The 26223-nt window shown below is 47.0% G+C and overlaps 1 protein-coding gene across 6 annotated transcripts in view; it reads left to right on the top strand.

Moving 5' to 3' along the window:
- The first annotated feature begins 2936 nt into the window (after window positions 1-2936).
- Window positions 2937-26223, top strand: part of LOC140408721 (coiled-coil domain-containing protein 158-like) — a 418982-nt gene continuing 395695 nt past the window's right edge. For 2 of the 6 annotated variants that reach the window (XM_072496323.1, XM_072496324.1), the window contains exon 1: window positions 2945-3344. In XM_072496323.1, the coding sequence (XP_072352424.1) occupies window positions 3221-3344 (124 nt within the window). In that variant the 5' untranslated portion in view covers window positions 2945-3220. Of the gene's footprint in view, window positions 3345-10139; window positions 10750-26223 lie in introns of those variants that run through there. The other 4 variants (XM_072496326.1, XM_072496325.1, XM_072496322.1 and 1 more) reach the window with 4 other exon arrangements.

Below are 26223 nucleotides of genomic sequence, written 5' to 3'. Positions count from 1 at the left end.
AATGATTGAACTATTATCAACTTGATTAAATATTTCTTCCTCTAAACTTCCATCTGTAGGTTACAAGCACCTAGAGTCGCAATATTTTTCCCGTTATAGTCACTCAGGATGCAATCTGTGTTTTGGATATTTGGTTTTATTTTCAACTTCATCAAATTGGCTTTGTTAATTATGTTTGTGAGAGCTCCGGTGTTTAACTTTACTTTTACAATGGTCTTGTTTATTTTGAGCAGTGTAATCCACTCATCTAAGGTTTTTATCATCTGAATTTTTAGTGTTCTTTGTTGTCCAGCATTTTCATTAATTATGTTCACAAAGACGGAACCTTCGAGGCCAATTGGTTTATCATTAATTTCATGTTGCCTGCTCAAGGTTGCACTTTGTATAATTGATGAGTCGCTAGTTTTTGTGGCCTTGGCTATTACATTCACGCTCTTTGGTTGCTGCCTTCTTTCATTGAACATGTATTGCTGCGCAAAGTAATTTTTCTGGCACATCTGACATACATTTTGCCGAATGCAGGGCATTTTCTCAGACCGCGTGTCCGGTCGCACAAAATGGCGTGCTCCGAATTTTTTTTTAAATGGCTGCCGCTCGGACCACGTTTCTGATTTTGCTGCAACACAGCAAAGATGGTGTTGGACATGCCCTCTTTTTTGCCACCACTTTCTCAGGTCTGGATCTCAGTGATCTGCTTTTGTGCTATCTCACTGGCCTTGCAGATTTTAATGGCATCTGCAAATTTTAAATCGCTTTCTCTCAGCTATTGCTCGCCTAATTCATCACATTGCAAATCGTATAGAATTTGGTCTTTTATCAATGACTCATGGAGGTCTTCAAAATTGCAGGATTGCTTTTTGAGTCGAAGAACCGTTAGAAAACAGTCAAATGTTTTGTCCGATTTTTGCAGTCTCATCCTGAACATGTCGCGCTTGAATGTTTTTTTTTGAGGATAGCAATAGTTATCCAATTGCTCGATTATCTTTTAAGTAGCTCTTCTTGTCTTCCTACAAAGTGAATTGAAAGGTAATGTACAAATCAATTGCTTGGGGACCGACTACTGTCATTAGGAGTGCTATTTTTCTCTCGTCTGATGCTTCTTGGAAACCAAGAACCTGCATGTAAAAAGTGAACTGTGGGACATCTGGGACACTGGTGAACAACTGGACCAACAGTACTTAACCAATGAGATTAATGGAATATTACTGAATCAGAGGAATGGCAGAGAAGGAAACACCGTGAATGAGAATGAAATCAAGTCCAGAAAGAGAAAAAAAAGGATCAATGAAAGATTAGATGAAAGAGAATAAAAAGAAATACAAAGAAAAAAAAAATGAATTTAAAAAAAAAAGAACAATTTTACTACCTACTGGGATTCCCATTTCATTTTTTCTCTTTCTGGGTCAGAAAGATTGATACACATTTTTGTTATTGCAATTCTTTCTTCACAAGTCAGATTTTCATCAGTTCCCAGAGTGATCCCTTTTCCTGGAACAGGTCACTAACCTGTTGCCAGAGACCGATGGCATCTTGTAGCTAGTACATCCATATCAAGCATAACTGTCTATGCTTACTTCCTGCCATTGGTATGTTGGAAGGATTTTGGCCTTGTTATGAATGCACCTTCCTTGGCTATCAGGCCCTGGGGTAGGAATTGATCTCAGAGCTTCTGGCTCAGAGGCAGGGACACTATCCAATATGCCACAAGACCTTCATTGACAGACAGGAACATAAAAGTTGGAATTATGCTGTTATGAGCCCTGACCTTCTACAATAAGTTAAATTTGAAATTAATGTGTAACTACGGGAAATACCTCTCACAAGGAGGTAGACCTCAAGATATTCATCATACATGGTTAACAATGGAATTGTGCAAATCGTCCAGTGATCTCTGGTGATTCACAACTCATACCATTTCTGCTCTATGCCAAAAACTGTTACACAATAATAGTGACATGTGCCCTAAACTTGCCATAATTTTGTTAGAACACTACAGCCCAATAATGATTCTGCAAGGAAATTTCAGCATAGTTCATGCTGCAAGTAATGTCTCAGTCACTGGTATCCCCCAACTCCCCAGAAAGAGTCCTGGATCGGTGCAGTAGATAGCCTGTTTCCTGTACCTTTTGGTTTAAGGTCATTATGAGCGCCCCTAATTCGCCAGTCTTCAGAACATCAAAGGCAAATAATAAAGTTATTGCTGGTGATTGTTACAATTGGCACTCCAAATAATTCCTCAAACCTGAATGACTTTCCTATCCAAAATATTAATGCTTTTTATGCCCAAATTTCTTTTATTTATTAATTCATGGGATGTGGGCATTGCTGGCTCCCCCAGAATGTATTGCCCATTTCTAATTGTCTTGAGAATGTGGTGTGGAGCTGGCTTCTTGAACTGTTGCAAACCATGTGGTGTAGGGACACCCACAGTGTTGTTAGGGAGTTCCAAGATTTTGAAGCAGCCACAGTGAAGAAAGGGCAATATAGCCCCAAGTCAGGATGGTGTGTGGCTTGGAGGGGAACTTGCAGGCGGTGGTGTTCCCATTGCATCCACTGCCCTTCTCCTAGGTGAAGGGTTCGGAAGGTGCTGTCGAAATTGCCAAATTCGGGGGGGGGAGCAATAGGGTACAGCTCTGCGGATCAGACTGCAAGCCCTCCAAACACGCCTCCCTGTGAGCAAGCCCCACAGCTGGAGGATGGGAATGGCGAACAGGACGCTCCTGTTGGGAGCCGAATGGCCCGGGAATCCCCACAGCGACAGTCCGTTGTGACCTCACAGAGCCGCTGGGAGTGAGAAGGGCGATTGCTAAGATACGGAGCGGTGGAGCGTTCTGCCGCCTCTTCTCCCGCGTGCAGTCCATTCCAGAGGAGCAGGCAGCCGCCCGCACTTTGGAACAACCGCCGAGACGAGTCTGGCAGAGGAGCCCGCTGAGTACCCGGAGAGAGGGAAAGCCTTCCACAGTAACCAGGGCGACAGGTGGCGTTTAACCGAACGCTCAAAGTGTGCGCGACGGGCAGGCAGGATACAATTCATCAATAGTTATATTTTTATTATTTTATTCGAGATATATTTTTTTTTACCTGAACTCTTTTTTTAAAAAAAATTAATCGCATATAGGTCGGTATATTTGTTTACTGTAAATGTTTATTTCTAAGTAAAGAAACGTTCGTGCTCAAAGGACTTTTCTTTATTAAAAAGTCGCTGGGGTGTATTTATAAAATGCCCAACGTTTTTGAAACTGGAGCCCAGAAGAACACAGCGACCTGTGGCAGCTTTACCGAAGGTGGATCACTGAGCAGCCCTTCGCCCCTCCATGTTTCAGAACTTCCCCGATCTTTAGGCAGTGAGTATCTTTTGATGATCTCCTTGTGGTGGATTATCTCCGACCTGTTTCCATTCATGCGGTGTTATGCAGACAATGGCGAGCTGTGGGCGCGCAATATCCCAAGGGAATGGTTCCGAACTGGGACATTTTGATGTCTGACTCAAGTTGAACATTACTCAGGTAGGATGGGGAAGAGAAGCACTTTTCACCTTTAACTAGGCCCCAGTTCTTTCTACAAGCATCCTTGCTGCCATGGAAAAGTGTTTTAATGAACAAATAGCTGAAGATGGAATGGAAGGAGCGAGGCATGAGTCTACCTACACAGGTTCCTTTCCCACCCGAGTGCGCGCGTTAACTCCAGCTCTTGGTCTCTCATCATCCACGTCCCAACAAAAAAATAGAAACACAAGTTATGTTTTTAACTTATTCGTTCACGGGATGCGGGCGTCGCTGGCTAGATTCTCCTTAATTGCCTTTGAGAAGGCGGGAGTGAGCTATTGCTAACGTTTGGTGCAATAATAAGTAGACTTAGCAGAATATGTCAAAATTTATTTTCATTTCACCAACAATTCCAGTCTGTATCTTTGAGATGAAACGTTAATCCATCTGAACCACTGGAGCGGGTTGAATATAGGATAGCAAATGTAGCTTTGCTAAAGGCAAACTGTTCCGATTAAACTGATTCTGTTCTTGGAAGTAGTATAAAGGATTGATTAAAGTTGCAGTAGATGCAGTTATTGACTTTCAAAAGGCACTGGATAAACTCCCACATAATGGGCTTATTTGGAAAATAGAAACACCTCGTATTAAAGTGACGGTGACTAATTGGGTACACTGGCTGTGTGAAAGGAGGTAGATAGTATTGATAGATTGATGCTTTTCTGACTGGAGAAAAGTATCCAGTGATGCCTGTCAGAGATCAATATTGGGGGCATTGCTTTTTTTGTTATATTGAAATTAATTGGCCTTGGGAAAAAGACATGTTTGCAAAATAAACAAGGTTGGGACCTAAAGTTAAAGCACATGATTTTTAGAAGCTTTTAATCGACAAAATGGAGAGGAGGAGTGATAACATTGATTTTAAAGGTGTTTGAGAGAAAGGATAGTGGTGGTGATGGTGGTAGTGCTGGGAGGGGTGGGGCTTTTGTAAAAAAAGCCTTTGGTACAAAAATAGGGAGACACTGGAAAACAAACAAAAATCTGAGGAGAACCGTTCTGTTTACGGCCTGTACCCTCCCCGCCAGTGACAACGGGAGCTTGTGCCACCTCCGAAAGCCCATCTTCCATTTGCTCACCTAACCGGGCCAGATTTAATTTATACAACTGCTCCCATCCGCGTGCCACCTGAATTCCCAAGTATGGAAAACGCTCTCCCACCATTTTAAACGGCAGCTCCCCCAGTCTCCTCTCCTGGCCCCTCACCTGGATCACAAAACCTCACTTTTTCCCATATTCAATTTGTACCCCGACAACCGGCCAAATTCCCCTAAAATCCGCATAATTTCTCCCATCCCCCCTAACGAGTCAGAAATATACAGAAGTAGGTCGTCCGCGCACAACGAGACCCTGTGCTTCCCACCTCCCCCCGCCCCCCGGACTAGCCCCTTCCAGTCCTTTGACACTTTCAGCGCCATCGCCAATGGCTCCTTTGGCCAAGGCAAACAACAAACAAACAAAGAACAAAGAAATGTACAGCACAGGAACAGGCCCTTCGGCTCTCCAAGTCTGTGCCGACCATGCTGCCCGACTAAACTACAATCTTCTACACTTCCTGGGTCCGTATCCCTCTATTCCCATCCTATTCATGTATTTGTCAAGATGCCCCTTAAATGTCACTATCGTCCCTGCTTCCACCACCTCCTCCGGTAGCGAGTTCCAGGCACCCACTACCCTCTGCGTAAAAAACTTGCCTCGTACATCTACTCGAAACCTTGCCCCTCTCACCTTAAACCTATGCCCCCTAGTAAGTAACCCCGCTACCCTGGGGAAAAGCCTCTGACTATCCACTCTGTCTATGCCCCTCATAATTTTGTAGACCTCTATCAGGTCTCCCCTCAACCTCCTTCGTTTCAGTGAGAACAAACCGAGTTTATTCAACCGCTCCTCATAGCTAATGCCCTCCATACCAGGCAACATTCTGGTAAATCTGTTCTGCACCCTCTCTAAAGCCTCCACATCCTTCTGGTAGTGTGGCGACCAGAATTGAACACTATACTCCAAGTGTGGCCTAACTAAGGTTCTATACAGCTGCAACATGACTTGCCAATTCTTATACTCAATGCCCCGGCCAATGAAGGCAAGCATGCCGTATGCCTTCTTGACTACCTTCTCCACCTGTGTTGCCCCTTTCAATGACCTGTGGACCTGTACTCCTAGATCTCTTTGACTTTCAATACTCTTGAGGGTTCTACCATTCACTGTATATTCCCTACCTGCATTAGACCTTCCAAAATGCATTACCTCACATTTGTCCGGATTAAACTCCATCTGCCATCTCTCCGCCCAAGTCTCCAAACAATCTAAATCCTGCTGTATCCTCTGACAGTCCTCATCGCTATCCGCAATTCCACCAACCTTTGTGTCGTCTGCAAACTTACTAATCAGACCAGTTACATTTTCCTCCAAATCATTTATATATACTACAAAGAGCAAAGGTCCCAGCACTGATACCTGTGGAACACCACTGGTCACAGCCCTCCAATTAGAAAAGCATCCTTCCATTGCTACTCTCTGCCTTCTATGACCTAGCCAGTTCTGTATCCACCTTGCCAGCTCACCCCTGATCCCGTGTGACTTCACCTTTTGTACTAGTCTACCATGAGGGACCTTGTCAAAGGCCTTACTGAAGTCCATATGGACAACATCCACTGCCCTACCTGCATCAATCGTCTTAGTGACCTCCTCGAAAAACTCTATCAAGTTAGTGAGACACGACCTCCCCTTCACAAAACCATGCTGCCTCACACTAATACGTCCATTTGCTTCCAAATGGGAGTAGATCCTGTCTCGAAGAATTCTCTCCAGTAATTTCCCTACCACTGAAGTAAGGCTGACTGGCCTGTAGTTCCCTGGATTATCCTTGCTACCCTTCTTAAACAGAGGAACAACATTGGCTATTCTCCAGTCCTCCGGGACATCCCCTGACAGTGAGGATCCAAAGATTTCTGTCAAGGCCTCAGCAATTTCCTCTCCAGCCTCCTTCAGTATTCTGGGGTAGATCCCATCAGGCCCTGGGGACTTATCTACCTTAATATTTTTTAAGACACCCAACACCTCGTCCTTTTGGATCTCAATGTGACCCAGGCTATCTACACACCCTTCTCCAGACTCAACATCTACCAATTTCTTCTCTTTGGTGAATACTGATGCAAAGTATTCATTTAGTACCTTGCCCATTTCCTCTGGCTCCACACATAGATTCCCTTGCCTATCCTTCAGTGGGCCAACCCTTTCCCTGGCTACCCTCCTGCTTTTTATGTACGTGTAAAAAGCCTTGGGATTTTCCTTAACCCTATTTGCCAATGACTTTTCGTGACCCCTTCTAGCCCTCCTGACTCCTTGCTTAAGTTCCTTCCTACTTTCCTTATATTCCACGCAGGCTTCGTCTGTTCCCAGCCTTTTAGCCCTGACAAATGCCTCCTTTTTCTTTTTGACGAGGCCTACAATATCACTCGTTATCCAAGGTTCCCGAAAATTGCCGTATTTATCCTTCTTCCTCACTGGAACATGCCGGTCCTGAATTCCTTTCAACTGACACTTGAAAGCCTCCCACATGTCAGATGTTGATTTGCCCTCAAACATCCACCCCCAATCTATGTTCTTCAGTTCCCGCCTAATATTGTTATAATTAGCCTTCCCCCAATTTAGCACATTCATCCTCGGACCACTCTTATCCTTGTCCACCAGTACTTTAAAACTTACTGAATTGTGGTCACTGTTACCGAAATGCTCCCCTACTGAAACATCTACCACCTGGCCGGGCTCATTCCCCAATACCAGGTCCAGTACCGCCCCTTCCCTAATTGGACTGTCTACATATTGTTTTAAGAAGCCCTCCTGGATGCTCCTTACAAACTCCGCCCCGTTTAAGCCCCTGGTACTAAGTGAGTCCCAGTCACTATTGGGGAAGTTGAAGTCTCCCATCACCACAACCCTGTTGATTTTACTCTTTTCCAAAATCTGTCTACCTATCTGCTCCTCGATCTCCCGCTGGCTGTTGGGAGGCCTGTAGTAAACCCCCAACATTGTGACTGCACCCTTCTTATTCCTGATCTCTACCCATATAGCCTCACTGCCCTCTGAGGTGTCCTCCCGCAGTACAGCTGTGATATTCTCCCGAACCAGTAGCGCAACTCCGCCTCCCCTTTTACATCCCCCTCTATCCCGCCTGAAACATCTAAATCCTGGAACGTTTAGCTGCCAATCCTGCCCTTCCCTCAACCAGGTCTCTGTAATGGCAACAACATCATAGTTCCAAGTACTAATCCAAGCTCTAAGTTCATCTGCCTCACCCGTAATACTTCTTGCATTAAAACATATGCACTTCAGGCCACCAGCCCCGCTGTGTTCAGCAACTTCTCCCTGTCTGCTCTGCCTTAGAGCCCCACTGTCCCTATTCCCTAGTTCTCCCTCAATGCTCTCACCTTCTGACCTATTGCTCCCGTTCCCAACAGTGGGGAGAATGGACATCCCTGCCTTGTCTCCCGGTAAAGTTTGAAATATTCCGAGCCCACTCGGTTCGTCCGCACACTCATCACCGGCACCTGGTACAGCAACTGGACCCAGTCTACAAAAGCCTGCCCAAACCCAAACTGCCGCCCCCCTCCCCCGGATCACCAATCACCCTTCGTAGGCCAGCCTCCAGCCCGCATTCGGGCGACTATCGTCATTGACCCCCAATCTGTCTCCAGGCGCCAGTCCCTCCCCTGTCAGCAGATCAGTACCCCGCTCCCTCCTCCTGCCCCCCCCATAAGAAAATAACAATCCCAATGCCCCTCAACAAACTGATCACCTGCTTGCCCCACACTGTGCTTCCCTGAGTTAGCCTGCCCAGCTAGCCTGGTAGCACCCACCCATGGAGCCAAGCATCCTACCCACACTGATCTCCCACCCCCTTGCTTGAACATACATATGCAAAACATCATAATCCCCAACCAACACACAGAAGAAATTTCCACCCACCATCCCCCATTAAGACACTGGTGGGGAATACTTCACCTCTACTTCACCAGTCATTCAAGATTATTTTCAAGATCAATAGGGCAAAGAATCAGCTAGGGAACTGGCTATTTTAGATCTAGTATTGTGCAACAACAAAGGGTTAATTAATTTATCAATAGTAAATTGATCACAGCATGATGGAATTTAGTTCTGAAGAAGATTCCCTCAGATTCAGATCATTAATTGTGTTTCTCTCTACATTGCTGCCGCCAGACCCGCTGAGTTTTTCTATCATTTTCTATTTTATTTCATAATTCCAGCATCTGCAGTATTTTGCTTTTATATTATTGTCGAATTTTATGTTGAGTGATTTAGTCATGCCAGAAACTGGACACTTTTTGATCTGAACTAAGTAAATAATGTAGGTTATGAGGTGCATGTTGGCTAAGAAAATAGATTAAAATATATGATGGCAGACAAAACATTTAAATTAATAATTCATAATTTGCACTGCATATAGATTGCCTTAAGGAATAAAAACCCCATGGAGAAAGTGGTCCAACTGTGGCTAATGAGAAGTTAAAACTAGTATTACATTAATGGAAGCGACCTATGATTTTGCCAAAGGACTAGTCAGCCTGAGGATTCAGAGGAATTTTAAAATTCAACAAAAGATAACCTAGAAATTGTAAAAGAGAATATAGAATATGAAAGTTAATTAACAAAAGACATACAGACAGGTTCTAAAAATCTCTGGGGCGGGATTCTCCGTTCCTGCGGCTAAGTGCTGGCTCGAACGGAGAATCCGTGGGAGGTTCACGTCAAAAAAATGGCGTGGACCCCTCCCCGTGGAAGCAAAACTGAGAAACAAGGGACAGATGGCCCTGTGGGGGAGGAGTAGATTTGAGCTGGGGCAAGCCAAAGGAACCAAAAAGCAAGAAGAGGGTGTGAAGATGGAGCTTTGCTCTTTATAATTCTTATAATACTTTAAGGCTCTTTGTAATAATCACGCAAACTATTTTTAATACTTTGATAAAGCGTCATCCAGACTCGAAACGTCAGCTCCCTTCTGTCTCCACAGAACTGCTGAGATTGTCCAGTATTTACTGTTTATTGACACATTATTAACTGCTTTAAGTGGAAATTTTGTTCAAATGGTTCACAACTCTGGGGCAAGGGAAAATCCTTTTAATCTCCCTCCCTCCAAACCTTGAATCTGTCCTGATCTGATGGTCTCTTGTATGTCGGAGACCATGGTGGAAGTATCCCTGCTTATGCCAAAGCTGATCTAACCATCCATAAATCCTTTATGCACCCTCTCTAAAGCCTTTGCATCCTTCCTGACGTACAGAGCCTAGGATTGACAGAATACTCCAGTTGATGTTGAACTAGTGTTTTATAAAGGTTCACCATAACTTCCTGTCTTTTGTACCCTGTGTGCCACTATGCATGAAACCCAGGATCCATTTTCCTGTTCAACCACTTTCTCAACCTGCCCGACCACCTTCAGTGATTTGTACACCATCTTTAGAATGTTGCCTCATTGTTCTTTGCATCACAATGTATCACTTCATATTTGTTCAACTGCATCCGCCCATTCCATCAACCGTCTATGTCCTCTTGAAGTCTGTCACTATCCTCCTCACATTTCACTGCTTCCAAGTTTCGTATCATCGTTAAACTTTTGTGTCCTGTGCACCCAAATCTGTCATTGATGTAGATCAAGAAAAGCAACAGTCCTGCCAACAATCCCTGGGGAGTTCACCTTCCTCCAGTCTGAAAAGCAACAGTTCACCACTACTCTGTTTCCTGTCATTCGACCAACTTTGTCGCCACTGCCTCTTTTATACCATGGGGCTTTGGCTTTGAGCCTACAATGTGGCGCTTTGTATTGAGAATCCTGCTTCATTTTCCCTCTCCTGCCAAATATGGCACCAGTCCATAGTTACATCAAGTGAACAATGTCAATGGCAGCTACGGCCAACAACCACCTGAATGAAATATGTGCCAGGGGCAAACTCATTCCCGTGGGTCCGAAATTAGCTCCGACTCTATAAACAGGGGACAAAACAATGTCAATGCCCAACTGTATTAGAACCATCCAGTTTTCCCAGCAGGTACCTGGACATCTGATATGGTCTTCAGTTTTCAGTTATGTATGTGAATGAGAATCCACTTCAGTAAAGACAGGCTGACAGAAATAATACTGACACTGAACTCGAGAAACCTCTGACTCTTCTACAGCGCGATACCGAGCAAGCAGGTAAGAGGCAGGCAGCACTCAGAATTCTTAAGAGCTGGAAAGAGGTGATTAAGTTGATGATTTTAAGGGGGAGAAAACAGGTAAAGAAAAAGTTGGAGTCTTGGGACAGACTTGATAGTTACCCTTTCTATCGAAGGGCCTGTTCTGTGCTGTACAGTTCTATGTTCTATCCCCATGAATTCAGCTTTGAGGGCTCATTATTGCTACACTTGGTCAAATTTAGCCCTGATTTCGAAAACAGCCATTCTCACCTCATCCTTAGAATTCAGCTCGTGTCCATATTTAAACCAAAGCTGTAAATGAGGTTTAGAGCCGAGTGACCTGGCAAACTCCAAACTGAGCTTCGGTAATCACGATATTGGTGAGCAAGTGTCATTTGATGGCACTGTAGACTAGTTATTTTATTACATTGTGATGGGGCAGACTACAATGGAAGTGCAGCGCATTATCGAAGGGCAGAGGTATTCATTATCTGAACAGAGGGAAGAGACAGCACTAATCAGAGGAGCTTCCTAGGCCTGGACTCACTGTTCTGGAGCCTAAGTGCTCCAGCCAGCAGAAACCAGGACTGGTCACCACTGGTGCTACGAGTGGGGCCCGGTATGCGGGTTGCTCCCCTTCATCATGCTATTTTATGCATGGGGGGCAACAGCGTGCCACATTCCGTCGGGAGTCACGGTAACAGGCAGCCATTTTGAGCGGATGGCCTGATACTGACGCCGGATCACACTCCCCCCACAACGCATATCGTGCCCCCTCCCCCTTGCTGACATGTTGGGCACCGTACCCCTCTCCACCCCCACCATGGGAATAATGGGTCAGCCCCTCTCCCCGACAGCATGCAGAACAGAAGGTAACCTGCACCCCTCACCAGAGAGCTCTGTCAGAGCTCTCCCGTCCGTCGGAGTGCCCCCCCCCCCGGCTCCCTTCAGAGATCTGCCCCCTCCCCAGGCCAGTCGGAGCGTCATCATACCCCGGCCCGTCGGAGCAAGCCAAACCCCCCCCCCCACCCGCCCCTAGTCTGTCAGAGCAAGCCAACCCCCATCTACGACTGGTCAGAATGAGCCAACCTCCCCAGCCCCTTGGAGTAAGAGCGCCCTCCCCCCCCCCACCCAGAATTGTGGTTACCATCAAAGCAGGGTACTTGAGATGCATTCAAGCGTGAAGGGAACGATAGATAAACAATCCACCACCACCAGTCTCTGGAGTAATAAAACTATCAATCACTGGCTAATGCAATGTATTTCTGTGTGAAATTGGAACAAAGATTTGCAATTTAAATGCTGTCAAGGGATTTGAAGTCCTTTGGCGTGTACTTGGCTTTTGAGGAAGCCTCTGACGCTTTTAGCAGCTGCTGCTTTATGCATTTTTGTCAGAGGCAGCAGATGTTAGGGAAGGGTAAATGTTCAATTTTCAGACAGGGGCCTCTCACATTCTGAGGATCCGGAGTTGACCATTTAGGACTGAGATGAGGTGAAATGTCATCACCCCCGGAGAGTGGTGAGCCTGTGAAATTCTCTACCACAGAAAGCAGTTGAGGCCAAAATATTGAGCGAGATTCTCCGATCGCCGATGCCGAAATCGGGTTCGGCGGTCGGCCGGAGAATCCCCGTTTACGCTGGAATTACGGGCGGTGCGTTTTTGCAATGCTCCGCCTCCTGAAAAACATGCAGGTCAATAGCGAAGTGCAGCAGGAGCAGTGGTTTTATTCACTTGAATTGGTTTGATTCTGGGGTTCGAAACAAACCAGTGGCATGGAATTCCAAGTGATCCAGCAAAAACGTCATACTCGTGGAGTATGCCGCACGCCGTATGGACGGCCTCAGGACATCACCTGAGGCCCTCCCCGTGCTCCGCCCCCGATGGGCCGAATCCCCGACGGCGTGGGACATGGGTGCTCACACCGTTCGGGGTCCTTGTGTGGCGGCTGTGGACTGAGTCCAGTGGTGCCACAGTTGGGTGGGGGGAGGGGAGCCGTTCCGCTGGCAGGGGCGCCTTCGTTGGGGGCTGGGGGGACTGGTGCGGGGTGGTCTGGGGGTGGCGAGGCTGGTCACAGGGGGGGGCAGTGATTGGCAGGCTAGGTCTGCATGCGGCTGCAGCCATGTTGCACGGCAGCCATGGACCCGGCCATTCTCCGGCCATATCTGCCGATACACTGTGCAGCTGCTAGCCCCACACCGGACGGAGGATATGTGCGGGAGCGGTACCAACTTTCTGGTAGTAAGACCATACGGATCCTGCGGAAATTGCCTCAGGATTGGAGAATCCAGCCCTGTATGTTTACAAGAAGGAGTTGGATATAGCTCCTGGGGCTAAAGGAATCAAAGGATATGGAGAAAGCGGGTACAGATGACTGAATTGGATGATCAGTCATGATAATGAATGGTGGAGCAGGCTTGAAGGGTCAAATGGCCTACACCTCCTATTTTCTATGTTTCTGATGGGAGTCTCTGATGCGGGGGGTCTCTGATGGGGGTTTGGTGAGGCGGGGTTGGGTCACCCTCGTGCATGTGTGCTGTGGGGGAGGTGACCTGTTGTTCCTGTGGTAGGGGTGTGTCCCTACTTTTCAGTGGCAGGGGTGTGTGTGGGGGGAGGGTTTTCAATGGAGTTTGGGGTCAACTCAGTTATACACTGATCCCCTTAACCCATTCGGCACCCACCACATTCGGCCCAAGCTTGGGCAAGCTTGCACCAAAGTCCACCTTGCAGATTTCCCGCTGTGGGAGTCAGTGCATAATGGGGGTCCGGGGGGGGGGGGTCGGAGACTTGAGCTTCTGGCCTGTTAATGAAATTAAAATGAATGCAAATCACCGAATTCCATCCTCCCGCTGGCACGGGGCAGGTAGCTCGCTGAGTCCGCTGGCGGGGGATCAGAACATAACCCTGTTTTTCCCTGGACACACAATTCTCTTGTCTATTCAGGAATCCCAATACCGGCGTTAAGCAATGGAGAATCCCCCCCCTAGAGTGCTTGGCCAGAATATTATTAAGGCATGTGGAGCAGTAGATAATAAATGCACAACATGTTGGGTAAAACTATCAAGGGGAGCCTGAAGATTTTAACAGATTGGATTTCAGAAAAGAAGACTGGTCCCATTGTACGAGTTACATGAGATCAAAACATGCAGGCCAATAGCGAAGTGTAGCAGGAGCAGTGGTTTTATTCAGTTGAATTGGTTTGATTCTGGGGTTCGAAACAAACCAGTGGCATGGAATTCAAAGTGTTCCAGCAAATAGAGTTGCACCAGAAATATCATAAAGAATTATTAAAAGTAACCCATAAAATTCCATTCACTGTGCATCAGGAGGCACCACCTATGAAGCATTGTTTACAACTTTGTTTTTTTATTGCTCAATTATTTTAAAGTTTAAAATGCTTAATATTGAAGAACATGCCAGAGGATGAGTGAGGCCAAGAGAACTGAGGCAAAGCGAGGTGACATTCTCCATGGAATATTCTAAAAATGTAAGCATCCTGTTAAAAATAGTGAGTACAAACATAATGGGGCCATTGCTGGCCAGGAATAGGCACAAAGTGAGCTATGTATTAATTATTTGGATGCAGTGATACAAACTCCAGTGGAAAATGTATTTGGCAAAACTTAGCTATTCGAGTTTTCATACATTGATTTTCCATCAGACATTTTATCCAATCAGGTTAGAAACCATGGGCGGGATTCTCCGGCACCCGCCGGGTCGGAGAATTGCCGGGGGCTGGCGTGAATCCCACCCCCGCTGGTTGCCGAATTCTCCGGCACCGGATATTCGGCAGCGGTGGGAATCGCCCCCCCCCCCCCCGGCGATTCTCCTGCCCGCGATGGGCCGAAGTCCCGCTGCTGGAATGCCTGTCCCGACGGCGAGAATCAAACCACCTCTCTCACCGGCGGGACAAGGCGGCGTGGGCGGGCTCTGGGGGGGGAGGGGTGAGGCGATCTGGCCCCGGGGGGTGTCCCCACGGTGGTCTGGCCCACGATCGGGGCCCACCGATCCGCGGGCGGGCCTGTGCCGTGGGGGCACTCTTTTCCTTCCGCCTTCGCCATGGTCTCCACTACGGCGGAGGCGGAAGAGACCCCCTCCATTGTGCATGCGCGGGGATGCCGTGACCGGCCGCTGACGCTCCCGCGCATGCACCGCACAGCAAAGTCATTTCCGCGCCAGCTGGCGGGGCACCAAAGGCCTTTCCCGCCAGCTGGCGGGGCGGAAACTAGTCCGGCGCGGGCCTAGCCCCTCAATGTGAGGGCTCGGCCCCTCAAGATGCGGAGAATTCCGCACCTTTGGGGCGGTGCGATGCCGGACTGATTCGCGCCGTTTTTGCCTCCGGTCGGCGGACATCGCGCCGATTGCGGAGAATCCCGCCCCATAACATTTTAGCTTGTCAAGTAACCAGGAAAGCAGTGCTGTATCAAACAGCTCTGCACTACTCCTGGTCATGAAATTTATTGAATGTGACTGGAATCAAAAGTTAAATGTATCCTGTACATAGAGGCTGGTGGCATCATTTTCAGTCATTGTTTGCATGCTGAATAGACCATTGGTAATTACAGTAGCTTGTCAAGGAAGACCGAAATTTGGTGGCATGTATCTCAAGTTGCAGGATGATGACCTAATTGGTAGAATACATTGAGGAAAACCTGGAACTTGTGCAGAGTGCCAGAAATTCTGCTAAAATCGTAATCTGAACATTTGCAAGTACCAAATGAACCAAAGTGCTGGTTCCACTGTTGGCAAATAGCATAAATTATCGGTCCACTGGAATGTTCTTTATAAGGCAGAGGGCAATTATGATGATGAGTTACATAGTTGAGATACTGTTTTGGTGGCGTATACATAAGGTTTATCATGTTTATAAAGTTAAAATTGTATGTAACTTATGAAGAGAATATCCATGTGTGTGCTATCTGTCAAAGCGATGGTTTAATGTAACTAATATTAATCAACCAATACTGTGGTGTATTCAAAATTGCACTGTGTATTTTGCCCACTTGAGGCTAGGAAGTAGAGAGTGTCTGATAGGCAGAGAATAAATAATAACAGCTCGTGTATTTTAATTCTAAATGTTTCTGGCTGAATGTATAACTGTTTCTTCCCCAAGAATTTCACAAATATCACTGTATTAATTTAAAGTAATGAATATTTCTTGATATGAACATTGATTTAGTTCAAGATCAATCATCTGAACTGAAACAGGGGTTAAAATAAAATTTAACCCTTATTTTGGTTAAGTGTGACAGTCTGGATCAGGACTCCTGGATTTTGCCATAGATTCTCTTGCCAAAACTGTTAAGCAAGAGTTGTTTTTAATGTGCCTCTACATTTTTAATTGATGTCTGCCATTTTTCAAATTTTTACTTGTTCAAATAAAATTCAGTGATCAGATAAGTTATTTATTCTGTCAAATGCACATGTTCCAGACTACATTTCTGCATTTTACAAATAAGTAGATGGTCAAATAATTTCAGTAAACAAAATTCATTTCTTGAGATGTGGGATTTGCAGGTATTTATTCCCAATTGCTAGCTACCCCTAGATGGTGGTGGAGAGTTGCCTTGTTGAACCACTGTAATCTATGTTATAGTCTTTGTACTTGTTTGATACAACAGAGAAGTTTGCTAGGAGACATAAGGGGGCAGTTAGGAATGAATGATAAAGTGATGTGCTGTACTGATGAAAAAACTAGGTATTGGGGATGCTGGAAATCTGCAGTAAAAACAGAAATTGCTGAAAATATTCAGCAGATCAGGCAGTATCTGTAGAGTGAAAAATAGGATTACAATTTGCGTTTTAAGAACGAGATTACTAAAATGCTATATCTAGTCAACATTACTATATGGATGTGAAAGTTGGAATGTAAGCAAAACAATGCATAAAAATGAAAGGCAACAGAGATACTGAGATGTTTCATGAGGATGCATTGGATAACACAAATAATGGGGAAGTTTTGTGGAAGACAGGCTCACAAGAAGAACTTTTGTGGCTGATCATCAAAAAACTACTACAACTCTGGACATGTATGTAGGAAAGAGAAACTAGAACATCTGGTGGTGACTGGTAAAATTAAGAGTAGAAGAGTACGAGGAAGGTAATGAAAGAAATATATCAACAGTTTAAGAAGTACAACAGGTATATGATGTGGCAACAGCACAAGATATTGGCTGCAACCAAGGACCATGAAAGTTTGAGAGCCATGATCACCGGCGTTTATGGTACGTGAAGAAGACGGGTGTTTCAGGTCGACCACCTTTCATCAGAACTGGAAAAAGAGAGAGAAGTAACAGCTAATGAGCAAGCACAAAGACAGGGAAAGGAGGAAAGGAAGGCCCACAATCAGGTGGAAAGTAGGAGAGATTCAATTACAAATGAAATGATGGTGCAAAGCAAAACAACCTGATATTAGGACATTGGAGCAATGCAGGAGGCTGAGCACAATGCTCAGAGTCGAGTGGGGCAGGGAATTAAAATAACAGGTGACCTAAAGGCTAGGAAATACTTGTGGATTATTGCCTGAAGATATTCCACAAAGCACTCACCCAATCTGAATTTGGTCTTCCCGATGCACAGGAGGCCACATCACGAGCAGCAAATATAGTATACTAAATTGAAAGTAAGATGTAAAGCTCATCATAAGTTTGATGAACAATGCCCCATTTTTCACTAAGATGCTTTGCATACTTTTGAACTCAACATGAGTTTGATAATTTCAAGTCATTCTGTCCCCATTTTTTTGTTGGCAGCTTCTAGTGATGATTTTGCTGTATCCCATTGACAGGTCTATTTAGACTCCTCTTCTGTGTCTTCACTTGACCTATTAGCACCTCCTTTTGCCTTGCGGAACCCCATAACTCATATCTGATCTTTTCCAGCTGAAGAAAGTCACACAAGTCCCCCAGCCAAGCCTCTACACCCGGTGGCGTTGCTGACCGTCACTCCAATAAAATTTGTCGCCGGGCAATCAGAGAGGCGAAGGCCACAACATCGGCCTTCCTTCCCTCCATCAGCTCCGGCTTCTCCGATATCCCAAATATCACCACCAAAGGGTCCGGCTCAACCTCCTCCTCCACTATCCTTGCTAGCGCCACGAACACTCCCGCCCAGAATCTCTCCAACTTTTCGCAGCCCCAGAACATATGTGCGTGATTTGCTGATCACCGCCCACACTTCTCGCACACGTCTGCCACCCCTTGAAAGAACCCACTCTTTCTTGACCACGTCATTTGTACCCTGTGTACCACCTTAAACTGTATCAGGCTCATCCTTGCGCACAAGGTGGTTGCATTTCCCCTTCGTAGCGCCTCGCTCCATACTCCCTATCCCACTTCTCCTTAATCTTTACCACCCCCTCACCTCCCTGTTCTCCCAGCCACTTGTGTATGAATCCAATCCTGCCCTCCCCTTCCAAATCGGAAGCAGCAGTCGCTCGAGCAGGATGTACCTCGGCAACCTGGGGAACTCCTTCCAAACCTTCCGTGCGAAGTTCCTTACTTGCAGGTACCTAAACTCGCTTCCTCTCGGGAGCTCTACCCTCTCCATCAATTCATCTATACTGGCAAACCCTTCTTCCAGGTACAAATCGCTCACCTTAACCAGCCCCACTTCTCTACACTTCCTATATGTGCCATCTATCCCCCCCCCGGCATGAAACCGTGGCTTTCACACAACAACATTAACACCGACATCCCCTTATCCTCAAGTGCCTCCTCAGCTGGTTCTAGATCTTCACCGTGGAATGCACCACCCGGGTCCCTGAGTATCTGCTCGGTGCCATTGGCAATGTTGCCGTCGCATAGCTCTTAATCTGGACCCCCTACAGGATCCATCCAAACCCATTCTACCCCCTCTCCTTCCCATCATCGCTTCACTTTTTCCACATTCGCCACCCAATGGTAATGTAGCAGGTTCAGCAATGCCAACCCTTCCTGCTGCCTCTGCCTCTCTAACAGGATCCTCTTAACCCTTGACACCTTCTCTGCCCATACAAAGTCTGAATAATTGTGTGCAGTTTCCGAAAGAAGACCTTCGGTATAAAGATCGGGAGTGTCTGGAATATTAACAGGAACCTCAGGGGAATGTTCATATTCACCACTTGGACCCTCCCTGCCAAAGTCAAGTGCAGTGTGTCCCACCTCTTGAGATCCTCCCTCGCCTCCTCCACCAGTTTGTTAATTTCCATTTGTGAAGCATCGCCCATTCCCCCGGAAACACTTTGTTTTTTCCTACATTTAACTTATAATCCGAGAGCGTCCCAAATTTCCCCAACAGGCCCATGATCCTCTCCATACTCTCCAGCGGGTCTGAAACCTACAATAGTAAGTCGTCAGCATTGAGCGACACCCGATGCTCCCTTCATCCTCTCATAAACCCTTGCCACTCTGCTGACCTCCTAAGAGCCATTGCCAGAGGCTTTATAGCCAGCACAAACAGCAGCGGCGACAGCAGGCACCCCTGCCTTGTTCCCCTGCGTAGTTCAATGTTCCGTGAACCCATATCATTGGTCCGCACACTCGCCCTCGGTGCCACATATACCAGACGCACCCAAGCCACAAACTTCGGCCCAAACCCAAATCATCCCAGGACCACAAACAGTTACCGCCACTCCACCCGGTTGAATGCCTTCTTTGCATCCATGAACCCCACTACCTCGGGTACTTGAGCTCCCGACGGGGTCATAATCACATTTAACAGCCTCCGTTTATTACTAGAAAACTGTCCGTCCTTTACGAAGCCTGTTTGGTCATCTGCAGCCATCCCAGGGACACAATCTTCCATTCTTCCCGCCACCAACTTAGCCAGCACTTTCGCGTCTGTATTTAACAGCGAGATGGGCCTATACGACCAATATTCCAATGGGTCCTTTCCCTTTTTTGGTATTAACGTGATCATTGCCTGCACCATCATCTCTGGCAGCTCCCCCTTCTCAAATGCCTCATTAAATGCCCGCAAGAGACATGGTGCCAGATTCGTCGCAAACTCCTGATAAAATTCCACCGGGTAGCCATTGGGCCGCGGACCTTCCCTGACTTCATACCCCTTATACTGTCCAATATCTCCCTCGGCCCCAGGGGCTCCTTTCGAGCCTGCCTCTTTTCTCCCTCAAGCTGTGGAAACTCCAGTTCATCTAAGAACCATCCCATGTCCCCCTCTTCGCCCCTGGGTCTGCCCTGTACAGCTCCTTATAATAATCCCTAAAACGCGTTGTTCATGTTCCCCACTGGCTTCGACACCACATTCATAGCATTTTTCATAGTATTTACAGTGCAGAAGGAGGTAATTTGGCCCATCGAGTCTGCACTGGCCCTTATAAAGAGCACCCTACTTAAGCCCCACGCCTCCACCCTATCCCCTTTATCCCCGTACCCCAGTAACCCCACCTAACCTTTTTGGACACTAAGAGAAATTTAGAATGGCCGATCCACCTAACCTGCACATCTTTGGACTGTGGGAGGAAAACGGAGCACCCGGAGGAAACCCACGCACACACAGGGAGAACGTGCAGACTCCGCACAGACAGTGACCCAAGCCGGGAATCGAACCTGGAGCTGTGAAACAACTGTACTAACCACTGTGCTACCGTGCTGCCCCAGTCCGTACCTTAATATTTCCCTGGACGCAGCCTGCCTCCGCAGCTGATGCGCTAACATTCAACTTGCCTTCTCTCCATATTCGTACTATACCCTCTTGCCCTACGCAGCTGTCCTATCGCCCTCCATGTTGCTAACCTATCAAATTGCCCCTGTAATTTTTTCCTCCTCGCGAATCCCCTGTGGTGGGCACCATTGAGTACTCCCTATCTACCTCCACTATCTTGTTCATTAGCCATTTATACTCCTGCCTCCTTTTCCTATCCGCATGAGCCTTGAATGAGATAATCTCCCCTCGGACCATCGCTTTTATTGGTTCCCAAAATGTGGCCGCCGATACCTCTCCGTTTTGGTTCAATTCTACATAACCTTTAATCACAGCTCGTACTTTGTCACAAAACTCTCTATCTGCCAACAACTCCGAATCGAGCCCCCACCCAGGCCTCTGCTCCGTCCCGATCTAAACCGAATCTTCAGCCAATGGGGCGCATGGTCCGAGATTACTATCCCCGCGTACTCTGCCCTCTCCACCCGACCAAAATCTCCCAGCTCACCACAAAAAAGTCAATTCTGGAATAAACCCCGTACACATGTGAGAAAAAGGAATACTCCCCCTGGGTTCTTGAAGCGCCACGGGTCCACCATGCCCATCTTTCCCATAAACATGCCAAGCTCCTTTGCCATTGACCTGGGGCTCGATCTATCTATCCTTGGCTCGAGGTCACAATTAAAACCTCCTCCCATAATCAACTGACGCGTGGCCAAGTCCGGGATTGCTGCCAACAACCCCCTCATAAAACCTACATAATCCCAACTTGATGCATACGCATTCACCAACACCACCGGCGTCCCTTCTAATACCCCACTCACAATCACATATCTCCCACCCGGGTCCCTCACTTCCTTCGTGCTCACAAACCCCGTTTTCTTACTCATTGGAATACGGGTAGAGTGGGGGTTGGAGGGAGTAGAGGGTTTTCTTTTCCTCTGATGTGGAGGTTTTTTTCTTCACCCTCCACCTGCTAAGGCCCCCGAGCCCAATCCCCGGCAGTGGCAACCTGGCACCGGGGCACTGGCAGGGTGCCGAGGTGCCAGAGAGTGTGGCAGGATACCACCCTACCCTGTGCCTAACAACCCGGGGGTCTCTTATGGCCTGGGAGATTCCCGCAGGTGCCATTAAGACTGGTCCACGTTTGTGGAAACCAGCACTAAATGGTGCCCTGAAGAAGTCTCCCATGCACAGCCAACAGGTCCTGGGCGCCGGGAGAATCATGCGAACGCATATTTAAATGAGCCGAATGGTTCATTTAAATATGCTGATCTGGATCACGCTCAGTGAAGGCGCGATCCAGATCGCGACGTCTCGTGAGACTCCGTTAAATCTCACGAGGCGTTTCGAGCGTTGCAAATCCCGTCAGAGGCCTCTCATGCGAGTCAACGGCCTCATCCTGATACCAAGTCGTGACCTCGACCACCTAGAAGGACAAGAGTGCAGCTGCGAGGGAACGTCGCCACCTTCAATTTCTACTCTAAGTCATTCATCTTCCTCACTTGGAAACATATCACTGTTCCTTCATTGTCGTTGGGATAAAATGCTGGGACTTCTTCCCTAACCGCACTGTGGCTGTACCTACAACATGTGGACTGCAGCAGTTCAAGAAGGCAGCTCACCATCACCTTCTCAAGGGCCGTGAACAAAGAAAAGAAAATTACAGCACAGGAACAGGCCCTTCGTCCTAGCCAGCCACACCCACATCCCGTGAAGCAATCTACAAAAACAAAAGAGCACCTTTCACACCAGAGTGGGGTCTCTCCTATTTGATGGCATGGCAGAAGTAGCTTGAGGTGTGGGAGACTGGAACCCAAACCTACATTATTCCACTGTGCCACCGTGGAGCAAGTGATATTTTGAGGCATGGAGCAGAGATGGAAGGAGGAAACGATTCTATCATATACACACCGAGGAAAAACAAATTTAAGATAAAATTGTTTGGCAAGATAATTTATTATGATTTCCATAAATGTGTGATAAATCATGAATTCCCAAATGCAAAATAATTTTCTTGTTGTATATTGCTGTTAATCACAAACTGATTATTCTTTGTTAACTATGTCATAATACCCCATCACAACACTGTCACTGCAATATCTCCTTCAATTTTTTCCATTGTTGTCCAGCTGTGGTGGTAAAAATATCTCTCTTTCGTTTTTAATTTTGTTTCAATATATGTGTAATGAAAAAAGTAGAAGACTTCAGCTTTGCTTTAACTATTTAATGTCATTTTAAGCTCTTGATATTTAAGTTACACCCTTGTTTACTCTCTGTATGCACACATGGGTCTGGATGTATTTTGATATCTTAAATATCACTTAAATTTTAAAAGTGGTTTCATTGGGTTAATCTGAAATATTGAAGTTGATTGAGAAAATGTTACTGCACCTCATTTGATACAATGTGAAATCATTTTGGAAGAGAACTGTAAACATTACTGTATTAATTTGAAGCTAGGCTTTTTTTATTAATGGTGCTTACCTTAATGAATTCGTACAAGATAGCACAAAACGAGATTTCATTTTAATTTTGGTAAAGCTGTAGTCATTTGCAGAATTTAAAAAATGCTTAAATGATTGTGTAGTCTTTGCAATACAATGGATTCTATGTGGTCTGTAGAAGAAATTGGCTTAATTTTTTTTGTTGTATGTTTGCTAATGATGCAATTTTGAATCTGACCCTGTTCTACGAAAGTCATAATTTCAGGTGCTTTAGTGGATAGGGAGAATCCCACCATGTCAATCTTAATTTGCCTTCTACACTAACTTTGGGTCTCCCAACACCACATATAAAATCCTTTCCCTCTTCAGTAAATCTTTTCATTACTTTCCCAAACTCTTATCTTTGCAATTTCCTCAGGCACTGTTTACTGGCTTAAATGTTTTTCCGTTACCTCTGACCTGGGTATCCTCAGTTCCTTGTCACAATATTGATTGCAGAGCTTTTAGTTACTTCTATCTTACTCTTTTGAACTTCCTTCCTAAATATGTTTCTTTCTCCCCCTCTATCTTTCTCTCCATTTTTTCCTTTTTCTCTTGCTCTCTTTGAAAAATAAGCTGCCACACAAGACTGAACTCTTCACAGTCTCTGCTTTTTGTCCATTCCATGCTGCCCGACTAAACTACAATCTTCTACACTTCCTGGGTCCGTATCCCTCTATTCCCATCCTATTCATGTATTTGTCAAGATGCCCCTTAAATGTTACTATCATCCCTGCTTCAACCACCTCCTCCGGTAGCGAGTTCCAGGCACCCACTGCCCTCTGTTTAAAAAACTTGCCTCGTACATCTACTCTAAACCTTGCCCCTCTCACCTTAAACCTATGCCCCCTAGTAATTGACCCCTCTACCCTGGGGAAAAGCCTCTGACTATCCACTCTGTCTATCCACCTCATAATTTTGTAGACCTCTATCAGATCGCCCCTCAACCTCCGTCGTTCCAGTGAGAACAAACCGAGTTTATTCAACCGCTCCTCATAGCTAATGCCCTCCATACCAGGTAACATTCTGGTAAATCTCTTCTGCACCCTCTCTAAAGCCTCCACATCCTTCTGGTAGTGTGGTGACCAGAATTGAACACTATACTCCAAGTGTGGCCTAACTAAGGTTCTATACAGCTGCAACATGACTTGCCAATTCTTATACTCAATGCCCCGGCCAATGAAGGCAAGCATGCCGTATGCCTTCTTGACTACCTTCTCCACCTGTGTTGCCCCTTTCAGTGACCTGTGGACCTGTACTCCTAGATCTCTTTGACTTTCAATACTCTTGAGGGTTCTACCATTCACTGTATATTCCCTACCTGCATTAGACCTTCCAAAATGCATTACCTCACATTTGTCCGGATTAAACTCCATCTGCCATCACTCCACCCAAGTCTCCAAACAATCTAAATCCTGCTGTATCCTCTGACAGTCCTCATCGCTATCCGCAATTCCACCAACCTTTGTGACGTCTGCAAACGTACGAATCAGACCAGTTACATTTTCCTCCAAATCATTTAAAAAAAAATTTTTAATTTAAAAAAAAAAAAAATGATTATTCAAAGTTTCCAACAAAAAATTTCAACCATTTAAACCCCCACCCCGTAACAGAAAAGAAAAAGGGAAGGAACAGAACATAACGTAAACATTGGGTTCCTCCCGCACATATTGACTTTCCCATATGTTTATGTTTTTCCTTTTTCAAGTGCCCCTCGGAAAACCCTCTTCCCCGCCCACCCATATACCTCCCGAAATAGACACCCCCTCCCTCCCTCCCTGGGTTGCTGCTGCTGCTGACCGATCTCCTTCTAGCGCTCCGCGAGATAGTCTAGGAACGGTTGCCACCGCCTGTAGAACCCCTGCGCAGACCCTCTCAAGGCAAACTTTATCCTCTCCAACTTGATGAACCCTGCCATCTCGTTTATCCAGGCTTCCACACTGGGGGGCTTCGCTTCTTTCCATAACAGCAAGATCCTCCGCCGGGCTACCAGGGACGCAAAGGCCAGAATGCCGGCCTCTTTCGCCTCCTGCACTCCCGGCTTGTCCGCCACCCCAAATAGTGCCAGCTCCCAACTTGGCTTGACCTGGACTTTCACCACCTTAGACATAGTCCTCACGAAACCCCTCCAGAACCCATCCAGTGCCGGGCACGATTAGAACATATGGGCGTGATTCGCCGGGCTTCCTGAGCACCTCCCACATCTGTCCTCCACCCCAAAGAACCTACTCAGTCTCGCCCCTGTCATATGCGCTCTAAACGGTATCAGGCTAAGCCTGGCACACGAGGAAGAGGAATTAACCCTACTCAGGGCATCAGCCCACAGACCCTCTTCAATCTCCTCCCCCAACTCCTCCTCCCATTTGCCCTTCAGCTCCTCTACCGAGACCACCTCCTCATCTTTCATCTCCTGATATATCGTCGAAACCTTGTCTTCTCCTCCCATACACCTGAAATCACCCTGTCCTGAATCCCCTGTGCCGGGAGCAGCGGGAATTCCCTCACCTGCTGCCTCACAAACACCCTCACCTGCATGTACCTGAACTCATTCCCCGGGGGTATCCCAAACTTCTCCTCCAGCGCCCCTAGGCTCGCAAACGTCCCATCTATAAACAGATCCCCCATCCTTCTGATCCCTGCCCGATGCCAGCTCTGAAACCCCCCGTCAATCCTTCCTGGGACAAACCGATGGTTATCTCTGACCGGGGACCACACCGATGCTCCCATCTCAACCCTGTGTCGTCTCCACTGCCCCCAGATCCTTAGCGATGCCGCCACCACCGGACTCGTGGTGTATCTTGTCGGCGAGAGCAGCAGTGGTGCCGTCACCAGCGCCCTCAGGCTTGTTCCTTTGCAGGACGCCATCTCCAACCTCTTCCATGCCGCCCCCTCTCCCTCTATTACCCACTTACGGTTCATCTGCCCAATAGTAGCCACCCAGATTCGGCAACGCCAGCCCTCCTCTGTACCTACTACGCTCCAGAAACTCCCTCCTTACCCTCGGGGTCTTGTTTGCCCACACAAAGCCCATGATGCTCCTACCTACCCGCTTAAAAAAGGCCTTGGTTGGGCAGATCGGGAGGCCTGGTGAGTGAGGGGGCGGGGAGGGGGGGAGGGAGGGAGGGGGGCAGTGAGGGGAGGGGGGAGGGGGGCAGTGAGGGAGGGGGGAGGGGGGCAGTGAGGGAGGGGGGGAGGGGGGCAGTGAGGGAGGGGGAGGGAGGGGGGCAGGGGGGGGAGGGGGGCAGTGAAGGAGGGGGAGGGGGGCAGTGAAGGAGGGGGAGGGGGGCAGTGAAGGAGGGGGAGGGGGGCAGTGAAGGAGGGGGGGCAGTGGTGGAGGGGGGGCAGTGGGGGAGGGGGGCAGTGGGGG

This window comes from Scyliorhinus torazame, chromosome 3 (genome assembly GCF_047496885.1).
Source record: "Scyliorhinus torazame isolate Kashiwa2021f chromosome 3, sScyTor2.1, whole genome shotgun sequence".
NCBI lineage: Eukaryota > Metazoa > Chordata > Chondrichthyes > Carcharhiniformes > Scyliorhinidae > Scyliorhinus > Scyliorhinus torazame.
This window is presented reverse-complemented; position numbering and strand designations above follow the sequence as displayed.